The sequence below is a fragment of the Protopterus annectens genome, chromosome 8.part1, assembly GCF_019279795.1.
Source record: "Protopterus annectens isolate FY-2018-M chromosome 8.part1, PAN1.0, whole genome shotgun sequence".
In the NCBI taxonomy this organism is placed as follows: domain Eukaryota; kingdom Metazoa; phylum Chordata; order Ceratodontiformes; family Protopteridae; genus Protopterus; species Protopterus annectens.
In genome coordinates, this window is record NC_056742.1 from 496075439 (window position 1) to 496092612 (window position 17174).

General features: G+C 39.4%; 1 protein-coding gene across 1 annotated transcript in view; it reads left to right on the top strand.

Moving 5' to 3' along the window:
• LOC122810163 (guanine nucleotide-binding protein G(s) subunit alpha-like) overlaps window positions 1-17174 on the top strand; it is a 290898-nt gene that overhangs the window by 160902 nt on the left and 112822 nt on the right. Inside the window, exon 6 of the mRNA XM_044081640.1 lies at window positions 7371-7425. Within this exon, the coding sequence (XP_043937575.1) occupies window positions 7371-7425 (55 nt within the window). The remainder of the gene's footprint in view (window positions 1-7370; window positions 7426-17174) is intronic.

Consider the following 17174-nt stretch of genomic DNA (forward strand, 5'->3'; position numbering starts at 1 on the left):
AACATCATTCCCCCTATACTTAAATATAGTAACTCCAAGACTTCTCAGTATGGAGAACATCGATGTCTGTGCAGTGACAGAAACCTGGTTCAAGGCTCCTGAGAGCACCCCAGCACTATCAGGTTTTACCTCTTATCATAAAATCCGGACAATACCAAAGAGGGGGTATCCATATTCATCAAAGACACCCACACCTCAAGACTGGACGATGCATCGGAGACCATCCATGTGCAATTAACCATAGGCAAGACTGCTCTGCAAATTGTAGCATGTTACAGGCCACCTCACAAACTCAGGAACCTCACATGGCCTTCCTGAAAACACTAGAGGGGATAAATGTATCACCAAACACCATCATACTAGGTGACTTCTAATATAGACTGGGAACACTACTCAAGCCCAAACACCCTAGCCCAAAAGTTCCTGGAATTCATAAACTCAAATGCCATGGAACAACTAGTCACCATCCCGAGGAGAAAACATACTTGATCTCATCATCACGAACATGGGAGCACAATGTTCAACACGGAAGTATACCCTCACTGGTGAGATCAGATCACAAACTAATCTCGCTGGAGGTCCTCATCCCACCCCCACCTGAAAAAAAAAGACCACAGTAAAGAACTTCGCACGACTTCACTTAAAGACTAGTGTGGTCCAAAACAGTACTCAAGCCGCTGAATCACTTACAAATGCCTTCTACCAGCACCTGCAGGACTGCATGGATAAGGCAATCCCAAGCAAAACAAAGACTCTTAGTCTGGTGGACCCCAGCCATAAACAAACTCTACAACAAAAGGAGGAAGCAAAATCCTTAAAAGGTAAGACACCCTTGATCACTATAAGTAAAAGCTCTCATCCAAAGCAAATTTTGAGAGAAAAATAGCTAAAGACTCAAAAGACAATCATAAGGCCTTCTTTAGAAACCTGGAGGAAACTCCCAGATATGCTCAGAACTAGTTCAAAATGATGTGAAGATTACTGATCCTACAGACATTGCCAACATACTGGCTGACAGGTTCAGTGGCAGCCCCCAAACATCTCCTGAGAACTGCTCTCTCCAAAGCAAAAACACAGCATCCATGGGACCTGATGGTGTCCCCGGCTGTGTGCTCCAATTAAACCCACAGCTAGGACAGCTGTTTAATCATAGTCTTACCTCTGGATACACTGCAACTGTGGTCCCACTTCACGCTTGACAAGCCTTATCTGCAAAGCCATGGAGAGGATCATAACGGACCTCATAAATAAAGACATAGGAATTTGCAGACTTTGGATCCATCCCAGTTTGGCTTTGTCAAAGGCAGATCATGCCTTCTAAACTTGGTTGACTTTTGAAACAGTCACCAAAGCCATTGATGAGGGAAAGGCAGTCCATACAGCCTACCTCGATGATACAATACCCCACTATCATTGAAAAACTCATCAGCTTAAATGTTAAACCATACATCACAAGATGGGTTGCAAACTGGCTGGAACCCACAGGGTCAGAGTTGCTGGCGCCATGTCAGACTCAAAGCCTGTCACAAGTGGTGTACCACAGGGCTCAGTCCTGGGCCCACTCTTGTTTGGCATCTACTTGTACAAGCAAACACAGGAGGGTTATGGCTGACAAAGTTTGCAGATGACTGCAAACTGGCTTCATAGTAAAAAACACATGACACAGATATCCTAGAGAAGGGTCTCAGAGAGAAGAAAGAACTGGTGTGCCAGCCATGGCCTAAAAAGTTAAATGCCAAAATGCATAGTCATACCCTTCAGGAAAAACAAGGTTACCCCTAGCTACCAAATAGGTGGCAATCCACTGAGCACAGAAGAAGTTATCAGGGACCTGGGGACCCAGGTTGATAGTAGTCTGTCATTCGACACCCATGTAGCTAAAGTAGTTAGGAAGACCTTCTACATTGCCCACCTTATCATGAAGGGATTCTCATCTAGATAAAGGAGGTCATAGTCTCCCTATACTCATCACTCATCAGACCAATGATTGAGTACAATGCCCCATTCGAATGTATCTGACCCGACACTTGCAGCAGCTGGAGGCCACAACCTCACCAAAAGGATAAAGGGTCTCAAACATCTGTCCTATGCTGCCCGACTGAAAGAACCTCAGAGGTGACCTTTGCCTAACATACAAGGCCATGTCAAACCCAGATTTGATGAATATGCTTCACCTCAAAAATCTAGATCAGAGCCACAAGGGCGGAGACTTAAACTGCTGGAGGGATAGATTCATCACCCAAAGACTCCTATGCTGTGGAATAAATATATGTGAGGCAGAGCACCTCGCTGGCCTTGTTCAAGAGAAATCTTGACCAATGGATGGATATACCCAGGGATTACCTCAGTGTCACTGCTCAACAGAGGCACAGCAAAATAATGGGTATATTCAGATAGCCTAGTATGAACCTATGAACCTATGAACCTATGAGCACCCTTGGGAAAAAGTGAATAACCCCATCCTTGAGCATGTAGTGTATATATATTGTCCACTTCAAGAATTTATTTATAATGTAAAAAGAGGTGTGAGTAATAACTATTTTACAGTATTTTCTGCAAATTTATTTTACTTACTCTACATTTTTTTTTATAGCTGAAGCTGTTGGAATCGGTAGACCAAGGTTGGATTAAGGTGGGTCATACCACTGCAGATCCTGATTGACATAACTTGAACATTATCGCCAGTATGATTAAGTTCATGTTGACTAAAGTCCACAAAACTCATTCACCTGAATCCAACTAAATGAATAAGCAGTTTCAAGGAAAGTATTTTTTTTTTCTGTGGAAGGCTCCACTATAATCCGCAGTGCAGATATTGCCCCATTGCAACCCCTCCCTAATATAAGAACTCTCAGGTTGGGACAAGTTATATTTCCTAGAGATGAGTTGCCCGTTTGGTCAGCTAACCTTTAATGTGTGTGTTTCATAGTCTGGGGTTATAAGTGTTATAATGATGGCTGCATGTTTCACAGTCTGGGGCTATAATCAACCAAACTGATGGCAGCAATGAGAGATGAGGCTTTACCTTGAAAAGTTACCTACAAAAAGCCAGCATATAAACTTTTTGGAACGGTGCATATTTTTCTATATTCTCTGCAGTTAACAGAAAATTCTGGGTTCTAAACTCATTAAAGGAGAAGGTCGCTGCTGGGTGTTCTGTCTGGGGTTTGCACACTTTGGAAACACATTACATCAGTGTCAAGACTATTGTGTTAATTTATTTATTATTTATTTATTTTTCAGGGTAGAGCACTGGCCTCCATGGACCATTTTTAAAATTCAGACGGGGAACAGTATCTGTTTAAGTGAATAGCTCAGAGTCACACAGTTAATCATTGGAGGCAGAGAGATTCAAACCCTGGACCACTAATAGCTCATTAACAGTTGATAATCCTCTGTGCCCACTACTGTCAGACCAATGTAAATCAAACTGATTATATCACTGCCCTGACTGCCATTTTAAAATAAGTCAGTCTTAAGCTGTCTGTCTGAGTAACTTACATAATGCTTTCTTTTCTAATAAGGCCTGTTCCTGAGTGTTGCTGTAGTTTTGGGATCTAACATCCTACTTGAAAACATAAAACAAAAAAGGAAGTAGCAAGGACTAAGCATTGCACATTTTCTATAACAGCTCTTCCAAGCCCACCTTCAAAGTTTCATATTTTTATTAATGTGGCTCCAAGAAAGCTGTGTCTGTGGGGCTTCAGATAGCTCAGTCAGCCCCCATTATGTGTTTAGTGACGAAAAGCCATGCAACATTCACAAGCTCATTGCTAGTCCATCACATACATTTGTGAGGATGCAGTTTAAATGCACTGCATTGTATATGTAAGTGTTAATAACGTATGCATGCTTGTAAATGTCTTTAATGTTATATTTATTGACTGGTTACGGTTTGTATATTTATTGACTGGTTACGGTTTGTATATTTATTGACTGGTTACGGTTTGTATATTTATTGACTGGTTACGGTTTGTATATTTATTGACTGCTTATGGTTTGTATATTTATTGACTGGTTACGGTTTGTATATTTATTGACTGGTTACGGTTTGTATATTTATTGACTGCTTACGGTTTGTATATTTATTGACTATTTACGGTTTGTATATTTATGGACTGGTCACGGTTTGTATATTTATTGACTGCTTATGGTTTGTATATGCAGTCTTTATCAAATGTCTTCATGGCAACGTCACTTTCTTTGCTTTTCTTTGTTATTGTCTTTGTTATAGTGTCCTGTGTCATGGCTGAAAAGGGTCCCTGGGCCAGTACTTTTACACAATTAACAAAGTATAAATAAATAAAGTAAGAAATAAAAGTAAATAAAATAAAGTGAAGCATTTTTCTTTACTTCATTAGTAATTGTCCATGATTTTAAGCATACCTAGTATTTGACATTTTGGAATATACAGTCGTAAAATTATTTCAGAGCTACAAATGTTTAAACTTATTGATTGCTGAAGTAAACCAAACACTTGATGTATTTCAAAAAAAAAACACAAAAAGAAAAATATGAAGGAAAAAAAAAAAGAAATAGTAGAAAGAGGGCACAATAAAGAAGCACTTGATCCAAAAGTGTTCTCCTTTAAAAAAAACTGCAGCCACCTTTAGGCTGTCGCCAGCTTGAACATTCATCCCTCTCAGCATTGCACTTATCTTTTCTTCCCCATATCTCCTGGCTTCAGCACCTCACACCATCCCATGGAGGGTCTCCTTTTCCACTGGAGATGTCTCATCATGTGACCAGTGGAGCTCATCATGTGACCAGTTGAGCTCATCATGTGACCAGTCAGGTGGGAGTGAGAGTTAGCAGCTGCGATCATATGTAATGGCATTTTTTTCTATTATATCCTTCTGCCCTCTTCATGATATTTCAGGCCCACTGTACCCTGGCATATTGCTTCCTGCTGCCCCTCTGCTTAAACCTGTTCTGTCCTTCCACTACTTGGAGCTTGAGACACAAATGGGGACACTGCTTTTCAGAACTGTCCAGGTACACAGACATTGGTGTATTTTAGTGCCTTGCTGAATCACACACTACGTAAATGGAAGTAGGGAGAAATCAAACTCAGGACTGCAAAATGAGGCTCCTTAACTCAGCTTGTAGACATAACCTTGTGCCCTATTACCAGATCAAGACTAAAACAGCCATAGCACAAAATCAAAAAAGAAAAAAGTAAGGCTAGTGTGGTTTTATTGTAGGGTTGTAAATGATCTACCTTCATTGCACATATTAGCTGAATATTGTTAATTGATTCATTTAAGACTAAATACTGAAAGGGGTCCTGGAAAGGTACATTATTGACATGATATTTATCAGTTCTCAAAGCATGCATTCACAGTTTCTAGACCAGCGTACCTCTCAACCTCTTAATGGAAGAAGACAGGACAAAGCCTAAAATAATGGTGGGGGGGTGGACAATGGCCCAGAAATAGGGACAGATTTTAACTATTGCTCTTATAAACATAAACAAACTTGCTAGAATAATGGGATTTTTATTAGCATGTATGTTCTTTTTTAATACTTATTTTTATTAAAAGTTTTAAAATCCAGTTAATATATAACATTAAAAGTTCAGTATAATATATAACTATAATAACAAACTTACTTATCAACAAATAAAATTAACTATTTACAAAGGTGTCTACTAAACAATAAAAATTACTGATCATTTCAACTTCTAACATTACTTGTTTAATTATTATTATCGATTTTTTTCTAACAAGTCTTTAAATGTCAACTAAGTATTACAATATAAAGTGACTCAATTTGTCTTGATTGTAGCTAGTTCAAGTTGACATATTTTATTAGCCACATTCTTAAATTCTTTCATAGTAGAAGTTGTCTCGTTCTTCCAGTTTATGGTAGTGACCTTTCTTGTCATGGCCAATATAGTCCAAAGAATAGGATATAATGTTCTATCAACACATGTAGGAATTGGTATGTTAAATAAAGTCAAAGATTTAGTTAAAATAAATGTATCATTAAAGATAGCCTGTAAAAATCATATTTTCCTAAAATGGCTTGAGCAATGTACAATCATAAAACATATGTTGCCAACCAGCTTTTATATCTGATTTACATAACTAACATCCAAGTTCGTTTTTATACATTTTTAGTTCAACTTTATATGGTATAATAATACTTCTGTGTATAAATTTCCAGGAGACTAATCTCCAGTGTAATGAGAGAGTGGTTTGTTTTGATAACAACATTAACGTTTTATCTTCCTCACTTGGAGATTAATTATTAATTGATGTAAAATAGTCCCAGTAATTTTATTTACAATATATTTTCATACTTTTAACCATTCTATATATTTTAGATAAATAACTCTTTCCAATTGTGTTATGACATGCTAATTAAAGATTCTATGAATTTAGGAAGAGTGCTTCCTGTTGTTGGTTGTATTAACTTAGTCTTGTGATTAATAGATTGTCTACAAATTTGTATGTCTAGCCACATTTTTTTATTTACATTAAATTTATTCATAATATAATTGGCAGTATGTATTATCCCATTTTTATCAGCTGATGCTAAAAAGCATGCATCTTCTGAAGGATATGAGTCTGAAAGTCAAATGCACGTCATTATTTAGTGACTTCAATACACAATGATTTGCTAGAAAAAGCACACATTTTATGAGGATCAGAGCAAAAATATGAGGTAGAAAATCTGGACAGTTGAGAGGTATGTAGCTCAGAGCTCTATATTAGTTCACCGAAATGTATTTTCAGCAAACACCTATTCATCGACCCATATAATCACTTCTGAGATTCAATGAATTTTTCAAGAGCAATGAAATACTTGCCCCACAGCACAACAGACCCACAGCTAACTAAATAAAACCCACCCAAGTGGGGGACTTTGCCCCCACACACACCCATGTTGGGGATGTGCCCCCTACACACCCCCAACTATATATACCAACTCCGAGATTGCACTACAGTGGGGAAAAGGGCAAAGTTGTGTAGTTGGCGAACTACTTCTTTACCCTTGGAATATTCAATGAATCACGGAAGTGATTTTCACTGAATACAGTTTAATGAATAGGTGAACTACTATAGACCCATTGTTCAGTGGGAGGTAGGATTTAATGAGCCTGGTCACTGTCCTATTATGAGACACCTTTCATGTAGTCTGAGCTGTTGCCTAGAATCAGTCAGGAAAGGGTGGGTGTCAGCACTGAATAAAGTGTTTCAGCTTCTAAAGAGCATTAAAGGTAAGACAGAAAACATATCAGAAACAAATGTTCGTCCATTGGTGATAGAATGTTAGGAACTGTGATCACAGATATTACTGGATTGTACGTAGGATGGCTTATCTGATGCTTGCTCTCTAAACAGGTATTTTTTTTCTCTCCTTAGCTTTCTGGACAGACTGGACATAATAAAGCAAACAGACTATGTTCCAACAGTGCAGGTATGTTTTTCTAGCTGTCTTTGTCCTTTAAGTTAACCTTTCCAGCTCCACAAAAAAGAAACAAAGTACAACAGAGGCTGCCCCTTACTTGTACTCTTCACACAGTGACACTGAGAAATCTTTGTGACAAAATTAGTGGCACTGGTAAGTGTTTGGTGGCAAGATTTAAAAAAATGAACAGGAGCATTGTTGTCACTGTAATATTAAATTGCTCTAGCCAGGCTGCCAAATAAAAGCAGTAAAACTACAAGTCAGTAGATGCTTGCATAAGTTTTGGCTTTGTTTTTAGAATACTTAGTTTGCTGTTTCTAAATTTTAACTGGTGAAGACACTAATTAGGGTTTATAACTGATCACGTTACTTGCTTTTCTTTTCTGCATTAAAACGTTGTAGTACCTTAGCACTATTAACGCCTCACTTCTCCCCTTCACTGTCACTGTTTGTGTTGTACAACACTGGTCATACTGATTTTGCATTTGTACTTTTAATGTCTAAAATATTTCTTTGCCATTCCCTGCTCATTGTCAGCCTTAGTTACAGTTCTTCTTATCTCATACTGGCCATTCGGTGAGCATAAGCACTGAGTCAGTGCTCACAACAATCCTAGGTTACAAGCTCTGCCTTCATTTTGTATCTTACAATATCCAGCTAGTGTTACCTCACGCTTCATTTGCACTTTGGTTTCGTGTTTAGCTTCATTTGCACTTTGGCTTCGTGTTCGGAGTGTAGCTGCATATGTGCCATGCTGCTATTGCGATGCTATTAACCACTTAAACCCTTATTAACCACTTCACCTACCATTCATTTCTTTCCATCCTTGCTTCCGTGCCCCTGTGCCCTTGAATTACTTCCTTTCTAACTGTACCAAAGCCTTCCGTCCTCATATTGCACATTGTAACCAAAAAGCACCTATTCTGTGCAGTCTATACATATGTCCTGTGGCTCTTCCTTCTTATCCTTCTATACCTTAAGCCTCACATCAAACAGTCGGTTACCTTCCATAAGTTTCCATCCACTGCATTTATCACAACACTCACATGTTCCACCTTCTTAAATCTCTTCCTCCATCTGGAACAGTCTCTTCGTTGATCTAAATGCTCACTCTTTAGAAAGGCTACACCCCACTGTTTACCATGATTCCATTCATGCTTATGTTAACCCAAAACATCATGGGAAAATATGGCAGTATATACTGCTTTCCATAACCATTTAACCTCTATACTCATATAATACTGCATACACCATAAGACATTACCGCAAGCTTCTAATCCTCATCAGGGTCTGACACCTTTCCTGCTCTGTTGTTGCTCTGTTGAAAGAGTTAGAAAACAACCCTGGGGACATATAGTCTGTACACCTCTTCTCCACTTCCTCCACAATCATATTTACGCACACACCCACAGATATACACTCTGTTTACCAATGAATGCCCACCTGGGTGATGTAAGTCCAGCATACCAGTAACAGGGATATGGGGCTTTTAAGTAAGATACATGTACTGTTGTAGCATTAATAACAAAGTAGGCATGCCTAAGTCATGGATTCTACACTTACATATGTTCAATGTCCAAAACCTTCTTTAAGTCCCTTCAGTATGTATACCCCCTCCTTAATCCACTAAATCTTTCCTTAAGAGATTATCACTGTGAAACACAAGGAGAAAAGGGTATAGTGATACTGTCCAGGAAACAAATGTTTAAAACATTTCTAATTTATTTGACTCCCAGTTGAAATTTCAGCACTTGAAATACTGAGTGCTGATAGGCCAGAAAAAAAGCCAAAAAACCCTATCAGAAGAGCGAATGTTGAACATCAGTCCTGTCCTTTAAACTTCTTTTTTGCAGGGATGATGCCCCCCCCCCCCCATACTTGTATATACGAACTTCGAGATCACTATACCTCAGAGAAAAGGGAATTTTCTGAAAATGGCCATCTCTGATTTGATATATACAAGTAAATTTTTTTCAGCCATTCAGTCTCCTTGTTTTGGGACTAGCTCTAATGAGTCCCGTCATTTCAAATGTTTACCAATTTATTTCTGTCATCTTTGTGTCGTAAAACGACAATACAGACACATGAATCCCAGTCTTACAGACCTACATAAATTTCACAAAATAGAAAAATGTAACAAATTATGACTGCTGCACCTTTTCATATTTATAACATTTGCTTTAATCGCCATCTTAATACAGTTATCTGTACCTATTATTTTTTTTTAATCGCCATCTTAATACAGTTATCTGTACCTATTATTTTTTTTTAATCGCCATCTTAATACAGTTATCTGTACCTATTATTTTTTATCAAGTCATGCGTATTTAGTCTCAGGGACAGCTTCGATACCCTATCATGTTATAACATACACTATAATGTTTTATCAGGTCATGCTGATTTAGTCTTGATGACAGCTCCAATAACCCATTATGTTATAACACACACTATTACCTCATTCTCCTGGTTTCAGAGAATGGGGAAGCCAAGCCAGTAATCCACGCCAAATAGTTTATTAAGCACTTTCATCTCAAAATATAAACTTCATCAGAATAATGTTACTGTCACCCAACAAATCCTAATATATGTACATTAATCATCTAATTAACTACATCGTAAACCTCTTAAAGGGAAATACATTTATATCCCATCCTAACTTAATGTAAAGACATGAACTGTAAAATTTGTATATATAAAGATATACGTAGCTATATATTCCCTAACTCTATATAATCATTAAAAACAAAGGTTATTCTCATAAAAAGCCTCAATCACAAAATCTAAAAGTTTGAAGTTTATTATCAACCAGGTGAAACTTGAGGAGTGAGGAGGTCCACTTAATGATTATTTGGAACTAAAAGAGCTTAGGTGGCAAATAAGGGCTAATGCCTCCGAATACCCTGGATTAAAATAGTCCGATTTCTACAAGTTCAATTTTAATGTTAAAAGCGGAATTTTTCATGTAAATATGACGTATGTTTTTAGATTTTGTGATTGAGGCTTTTTATGAGAATAACCTTTGTTTTGTCTTTATATTAAGTTAAGATGGGATATAAATGCATTTCCCTTTAAGAGGTTTACGATGTAGTTAATTAGATGATTAATGTACATATATTAGGATTTGTTAGGTGACAGTAACATTATTCTGATGAAGTTTTTATTTCGAGATGAAAGTGTTTACTAAACCATTTGGAGTTGATTACTGGCTTGGCTTCTTCATTCTCTGATCATGTTCCTGGTTTATAAACATTTCTAGCCAGTTTCTCTCTTGTGGGCTTATGGTAAGAGCGTGTATACATCTGTGTGGTATGTCAGTCAGTGTATGCATGAATGATTCTCCTTGACTAACCCATGAGAATTTGCAGTACCTTCTCCCTCCATTTGGTAGCCACATACCTGTCTGCTGTTATGGACTGACCATTCCTAACCTGTCATTTATGGGCAGCAGCAATGGGCATCTCATCACTCTCCCACCATCCTGGTTCACTGTTTTGATAACTAGTGGTGCTGTGCTTCTCTGCAGTGCCTATGGACATAACCATGCCATGACCTGTGTACACTGGCCATTGTTTCCCCTGCACTATGTCTTGTACTCTTTGTGTATAGGCCACAGTGTAACTTGCTCAGGTGGATATGTACCTATGATACATTTGTCCTGTGTTCCACGTCATGGTGAGTACCCATAGCTGGATATGTACTATTCATCATGCCCTCACAGTGTGTTCCACGTCATGGTGAGTACCCATAGCTGGATATGTACTTCATCATGCCCTCACAGTGTGTTACACGTCATGGTGAGTACCCATAGCTGGATATGTACTATTCATCATGCCCTCACAGTGTGTTCCACGTCATGGTGAGTACCCATAGCTGGATATGTACTTCATCATGCCCTCACAGTGTGTTCCACGTCATGGTGAGTACCCATAGCTGGATATGTACTATTCATCATGCCCTCACAGTGTGTTCCACGTCATGGTGAGTACCCATAGCTGGATATGTACTTCATCATGCCCTCACAGTGTGTTCCACGTCATGGTGAGTACCCATAGCTGGATATGTACTTCATCATGCCCTCACAGTGTGTTCCACGTCATGGTGAGTACCCATAGCTGGATATGTACTTCATCATGCCCTCACAGTGTGTTCCACGTCATGGTGAGTACCCATAGCTGGATATGTACTGTTCATGCCCTCACAGTGTGTTCCACGTCATGGTGAGTACCCATAGCTGGATATGTACTATTCATCATGCCCTCACAGTGTGTTTCACGTCATGGTGAGTACCCATAGCTGGTATGTACTGTTCATCATGCCCTCACAGTGTGTTCCACGTCATGGTGAGTACCCATAGCTGGATATGTACTATTCATCATGCCCTCACAGTGTGTTCCACGTCATGGTGAGTACCCATAGCTGGATATGTACTTCATCATGCCCTCACAGTGTGTTCCACGTCATGGTGAGTACCCATAGCTGGATATGTACTGTTCATCATGCCCTCACAGTGTGTTCCACGTCATGGTGAGTACCCATAGCTGGATATGTACTATTCATCATGCCCTCACAGTGTGTTCCACGTCATGGTGAGTACCCATAGCTGGATATGTACTGTTCATGCCCTCACAGTGTGTTCCACGTCATGGTGAGTACCCATAGCTGGATATGTACTTCATCATGCCCTCACAGTGTGTTCTGTGCCATTGTGAGCTCCCTGCCACATATGTACTTCTTATGCCTTTCTACTGTGGTCTGTGTCACAGTGACACCGCCCCCCCTCCGGAGGACATGTAACTGTCATTGCCTTTGTGTTGTTTTACCTAACCCACATTTGTTGGCTTCTCTCTGTCCCTGTACAGCTGTCTACCATGGTTGCTCAGTATAATGCAGAGATAGATTCCCAGGCATCATGTTTTCTTTCGCTATACCTATAACAAAGCTCAGTATCTTCTCCAGTAAATTCCTGCTCCTGACTTACTTGTCTTATTGTGGTCTCCCACAATATGGCACCCTCACTTTATATCAACTAAAATGGACCTTTCAGCATGGTGATTATATTAATAAGGAAAGTTAGTGCAGTCACCCTTAAGTTGACCAAGCAGTACTGGAATGTCTGTCCCTGCCCATCCTGTGGATAATGGGAAAGGTACACAGTACACTCGTGCATGGAGCCTATTAAGGCCACAGAGCACAACTCTGTGAACTGGCATTTCCATCATTCATGCCCGAGGATACATTTCATATGACATCCAAAATACAGCTGGCCACATGGGGATATAATTTTGGTCCTCATAAAAACCATTAGAGTAGACATTGCCTTTTCAGATACAGGTATCAGCAGGGCTCTCCTACCTGATGTAGGCATGAGACCTGGAGTTTCCTAAATCTGCTGCACATTCGATATCAGGAGCATCTGCTGGACCATTCTGATTACCCGTTATATAAAGTGTATGCCTGACACTAGTTTTCCATGATGGTAATTGATGTCATTGGCATCACCCATTCTGGTAAAAAGTGCAGGTGTCATTGTAGTCACCTGCAGTGGCACCACCCCAGCCTGCTCCACCAGAAGTTAGGGAGTGTGTCAGCCTTTTATTGTAAGCACTGTGGGTGTGTGTGTGCATGTGTGTGTGTGTGTGTGTGTGTGTGTGTGTGTGTGTGTGTATATATATATATATATATATATATATATATATATATTCACTTCATAATCTCGAAATACTGAAATATTGATTTTCACTATCTCGAGACCATGAAGTCGAAAGTCCATATCACCGAAACCAGGCAACCACGATACCCAAAACCGTGAAACCACAAAACCACGAAAATGCACAGCACACAGTACACAACACATTACAAACACAAACACACATACCTCCCGACACTTTCAAATATGCAACACAATACACACGCACACAACTAAACAAACACACACACCTACCCTTACTATATGCAGATGGGCAAGCCCCCTGCACCCCCACACCCATCCCACTTAAATATTCTAACTCCAAAGTCGCACTACATACACACACACAAAACACCACCACACAAGGAACATTCACCTCACGTGCACACACATCACTGTAGCAAAACACACTAACACACACCACAGCCCCTGCCCAAAGCCCCTAAACAAAAACACTTACCTGAATCCATGCACGCAGCGCAACACCAGAACCACTAATTCAACATCTCCGACATGCGAGATTTTGAATTTTGCACTTCTGGTCTTTCGAGGTTTTTGGCTTTCCACTTTATAGACTCGAGATTCTGAAATTCAATATTTCAGGATTTCAAGCTTATAAAGTGAATATATATATATATATATATATATATATATATATATATATATATATATATATATATATATATATATATATATAGCCATTGTCATTGTCTGTTTATTTCCTTGCCTTATGGATTTAACCCTTATTTTTATAGTGGCTGAGGGGCATGAGTTCAACAGGGAAGCTTATCTGAAAACAGCTGGAAGATTCATCCAGTGGTGGAGCAGGTATACTATGTCCACGGCCACACCGTGCAGTGGCAGTTCTATCTGTAAAATACATGTGCTCTAAAGCATTTTATTTTTTCTCATTTATTTTATTTATTTATTTTTATTTTACATTTGTTGACCGGGCTAGTCTAGCTGGATATATTTCCATTTTCAGTAGAGGCCCGGGGAGAAAAGCTACACACAAAACATAATAAAGAGACATGTTGTTAATAAAGACATAGAATTAAAAATAAGAAACAAATAAGAAAATTTGGTAACAAAATCAACAAACATTAAGGAACACAAACAGTTGTAGTCATACATAATGTTAGGCCAGTTTCAAAGCATTTTACTTAATACATAAAGGTTTATCCTTCCAAAGGTCCAGCTGTGGTACAGGTTGCAGAGTAGTGATAACCACATCAATCTAGGCCAGTAGATGCTTCTGGTGCTTTGTTACTACTGGTCACCAGGCCTGCCTCTCCAGAAGGGCTCTCTGGTGGCCTCCATGACCACCTCTCAAGAGGAAGGCAGGTGCTCCTCTTCTGAGAGTGTCTGAGAAGGGTTCCTAGTGGCCAGCTAGTGTCATGTGCAGAGGCTGGTTGTGTCTGTGCTGCACTGGCAAGTGGACACTCATATCAGTATAATGGAGTGCTTCCTGACATGGCTAGTATTGATGTGGGAGTGACCAGCCCTGGCCTTCGCATCACCAGAGGCAGAGCACATCCATGACACCAGCCACAGAGGTGACTCATGTATGTGTGGTCTCTTATCTAGTAGGTATTCTGTATCCCCTTACTCCCATGCTGCTGTTCCCTGCCTGTCTGTTTGCATTTTGTGTTTGTTTGTCTGACCTCTGACCCTAATACTTTCCATATTCCCTGTATCCATCTCAGACAGACTCCTTATTGCCTTGTACTTTTACCCTTCTTCTTTAGATATATAAAATGAAAAACTGTCCTTATTTACTTGATGAGACTGTGTTGGTACTCTGGTGTGCTGACCCTCTGTTGGCTGCATATTTGTAGCAATGAGGTGCTGCATTGCTCAAATGGCCACTCACTGCTTCCTTGCCTTTCTTGTAATGTTTTTCACATGATTTTTGTAATCCTCTTCATTGCAGTTTGATAGTATGAATGCTATCAGTAACACAGGTGCAGTAATTTATTGTGCAATACTTTCCTCTAAAAAAATAATTTTCTTGTAATGTCCTCTTTAAATGTTCCACTGCTATAGACGACTAAAGGCCTGTCTATTGACCCATGTGAACTAAATCCCTTTAGTGGCTCGGATGCTAGCTGGAGATACTGTTCAGGAACTGAATAATGAAGCATTGATTGTTTACTTCCCTGTTCCATGGGGGAGGGTATGTGGGCATGCTGGAGACATGACTAGTTCATGGGCTGTGGTGTGATAGTTCAGTACGCATACCTCTCAACTGTACAGATTTTCGCAGAATGTCCAGATTTTTGCCTCAAATATTTGGTCTGTCCTTCATAAAATCGGTGTTTTTTTGACAAATCATGGAGGATTAAAGTCACTAAATAATGACCAAATTATGACAAATATTTGAGATTCAGACTTCACATCCTTCAGAAAATGTATGTGGTTCTAGCAGCTTTCTAAATTTATTGGAGCAGTATTTAAAATCTGTCCCAGTTTTTGGGCCTTTGTCCCCCTATTATTTTAGGTTTTATCCAGATTTCTTACATTAACAGGTTGAGAGATATGGTGCAGTAGGTAGGCAGGAAAAGAGTGGCATGCCTCCTTCTAGTTGAGGGTGTTTCCCTGAATGGCACAGTTGCACGCCCAACTGGGTGATGTAAGCCCAGCATGTCAGTGGGGGGAGTAGGGCTTTATTTTAATAAAACACTAACTTGGTCAAAGAATAATGGCTGGGTTTCTCTGCTTCTCCCCAGTTTTAGGGAGATGTCATAGCCTAGTGGTTGAAAATGTCTTCTGGCATAGAGAGATGAGACCCACTGGGCACAGGGACATGTTGAATTACCTCCAAGTGTGGTGGTCCTAGGGAAGGAATTGATCATTAAGGAAGCCTAGAATCTGAAGTCAGTGGCAAAAAAAAAAAAATTTTTAGAAATTTTTATGGGCTTCCCCTTTTTGGTTCCCTGTTCAAACCATTAATATTCAATAACATAAAAGTAATAAGTTGGCACAAAAGAACAAAATTGTTTTGTATATTGGAGATACGACATTCTGGTAAAGCAAAGCAAAGTTGATAAAAAACTTTGAACCTTTATTAAGCATGAGTAAATATGGAATGTGGTTTATGACAAATTGTGCAATTGTGTACTTAAATATCTCATTTGATTTATGTCAAACACTATATTAAGGACTAATAAAAACTTTTATCTTAGAATCAAAAGGATTCCTTTATCTAATTTGTAAAATACAATAATTAAATTAATTCCTAATTCCCAGTCTACACACCCACTATTCTACAGGCCTCATAATCCCTTTGAAGACGTTTCCCAGATTAAGCTGATAGGATCTAACCTTCAGAAAGCCAAAGAGAGGCATCGTTAGAGACATCCTGTTTAGAAGTTTGGGTATAGGGTCATGGGTATAACTATGGCTATAATGACATGACCAGTGCTATGGGCATATTCTCATGGGCAGAACTATGCATGCTGTGATGTGACCAGTGTTATGGGCATAGTGTCATGGGCAGAACTATGGATATTGTGATCTGACCAGTGTTATATATAGTGTCATGGGCAGAACTATGGATGCTGTGATGTGACCAGTGTTATGGGCATAGTGTCATGGGCAGAACTATGGATGTTGTGATGTGACCAGTGTTATGGGTATAGTGTCATGGGCAGAACTATGGATGTTGTGATGTGACCAGTGTTATGGGTATAGTGTCATGGGCAGAACTATGGATGTTGTGATGTGACCAGTGTTATGGGCATAGTGTCATGGGCAGAACTATGGATGTTGTGATGTGACCAGTGTTATGGGTATAGTGTCATGGGCAGAACTATGGATGTTGTGATGTGACCAGTGTTATGGGTATAGTGTCATGGGCAGAACTATGGATGTAGTGATGTGACCAGTGTTATGGGTATAGTGTCATGGGCAGAACTATGGATGTTGTGATGTGACCAGTGTTATGGGTATAGTGTCATGGGCAGAACTATGGATGCTGTGATGTGACCAGTGTTATGGGTATAGTGTCATGGGCAGAACTATGGATATTGTGATGTGGCCAGTGTTATGGGTATAGTGTCATGGGCAGATG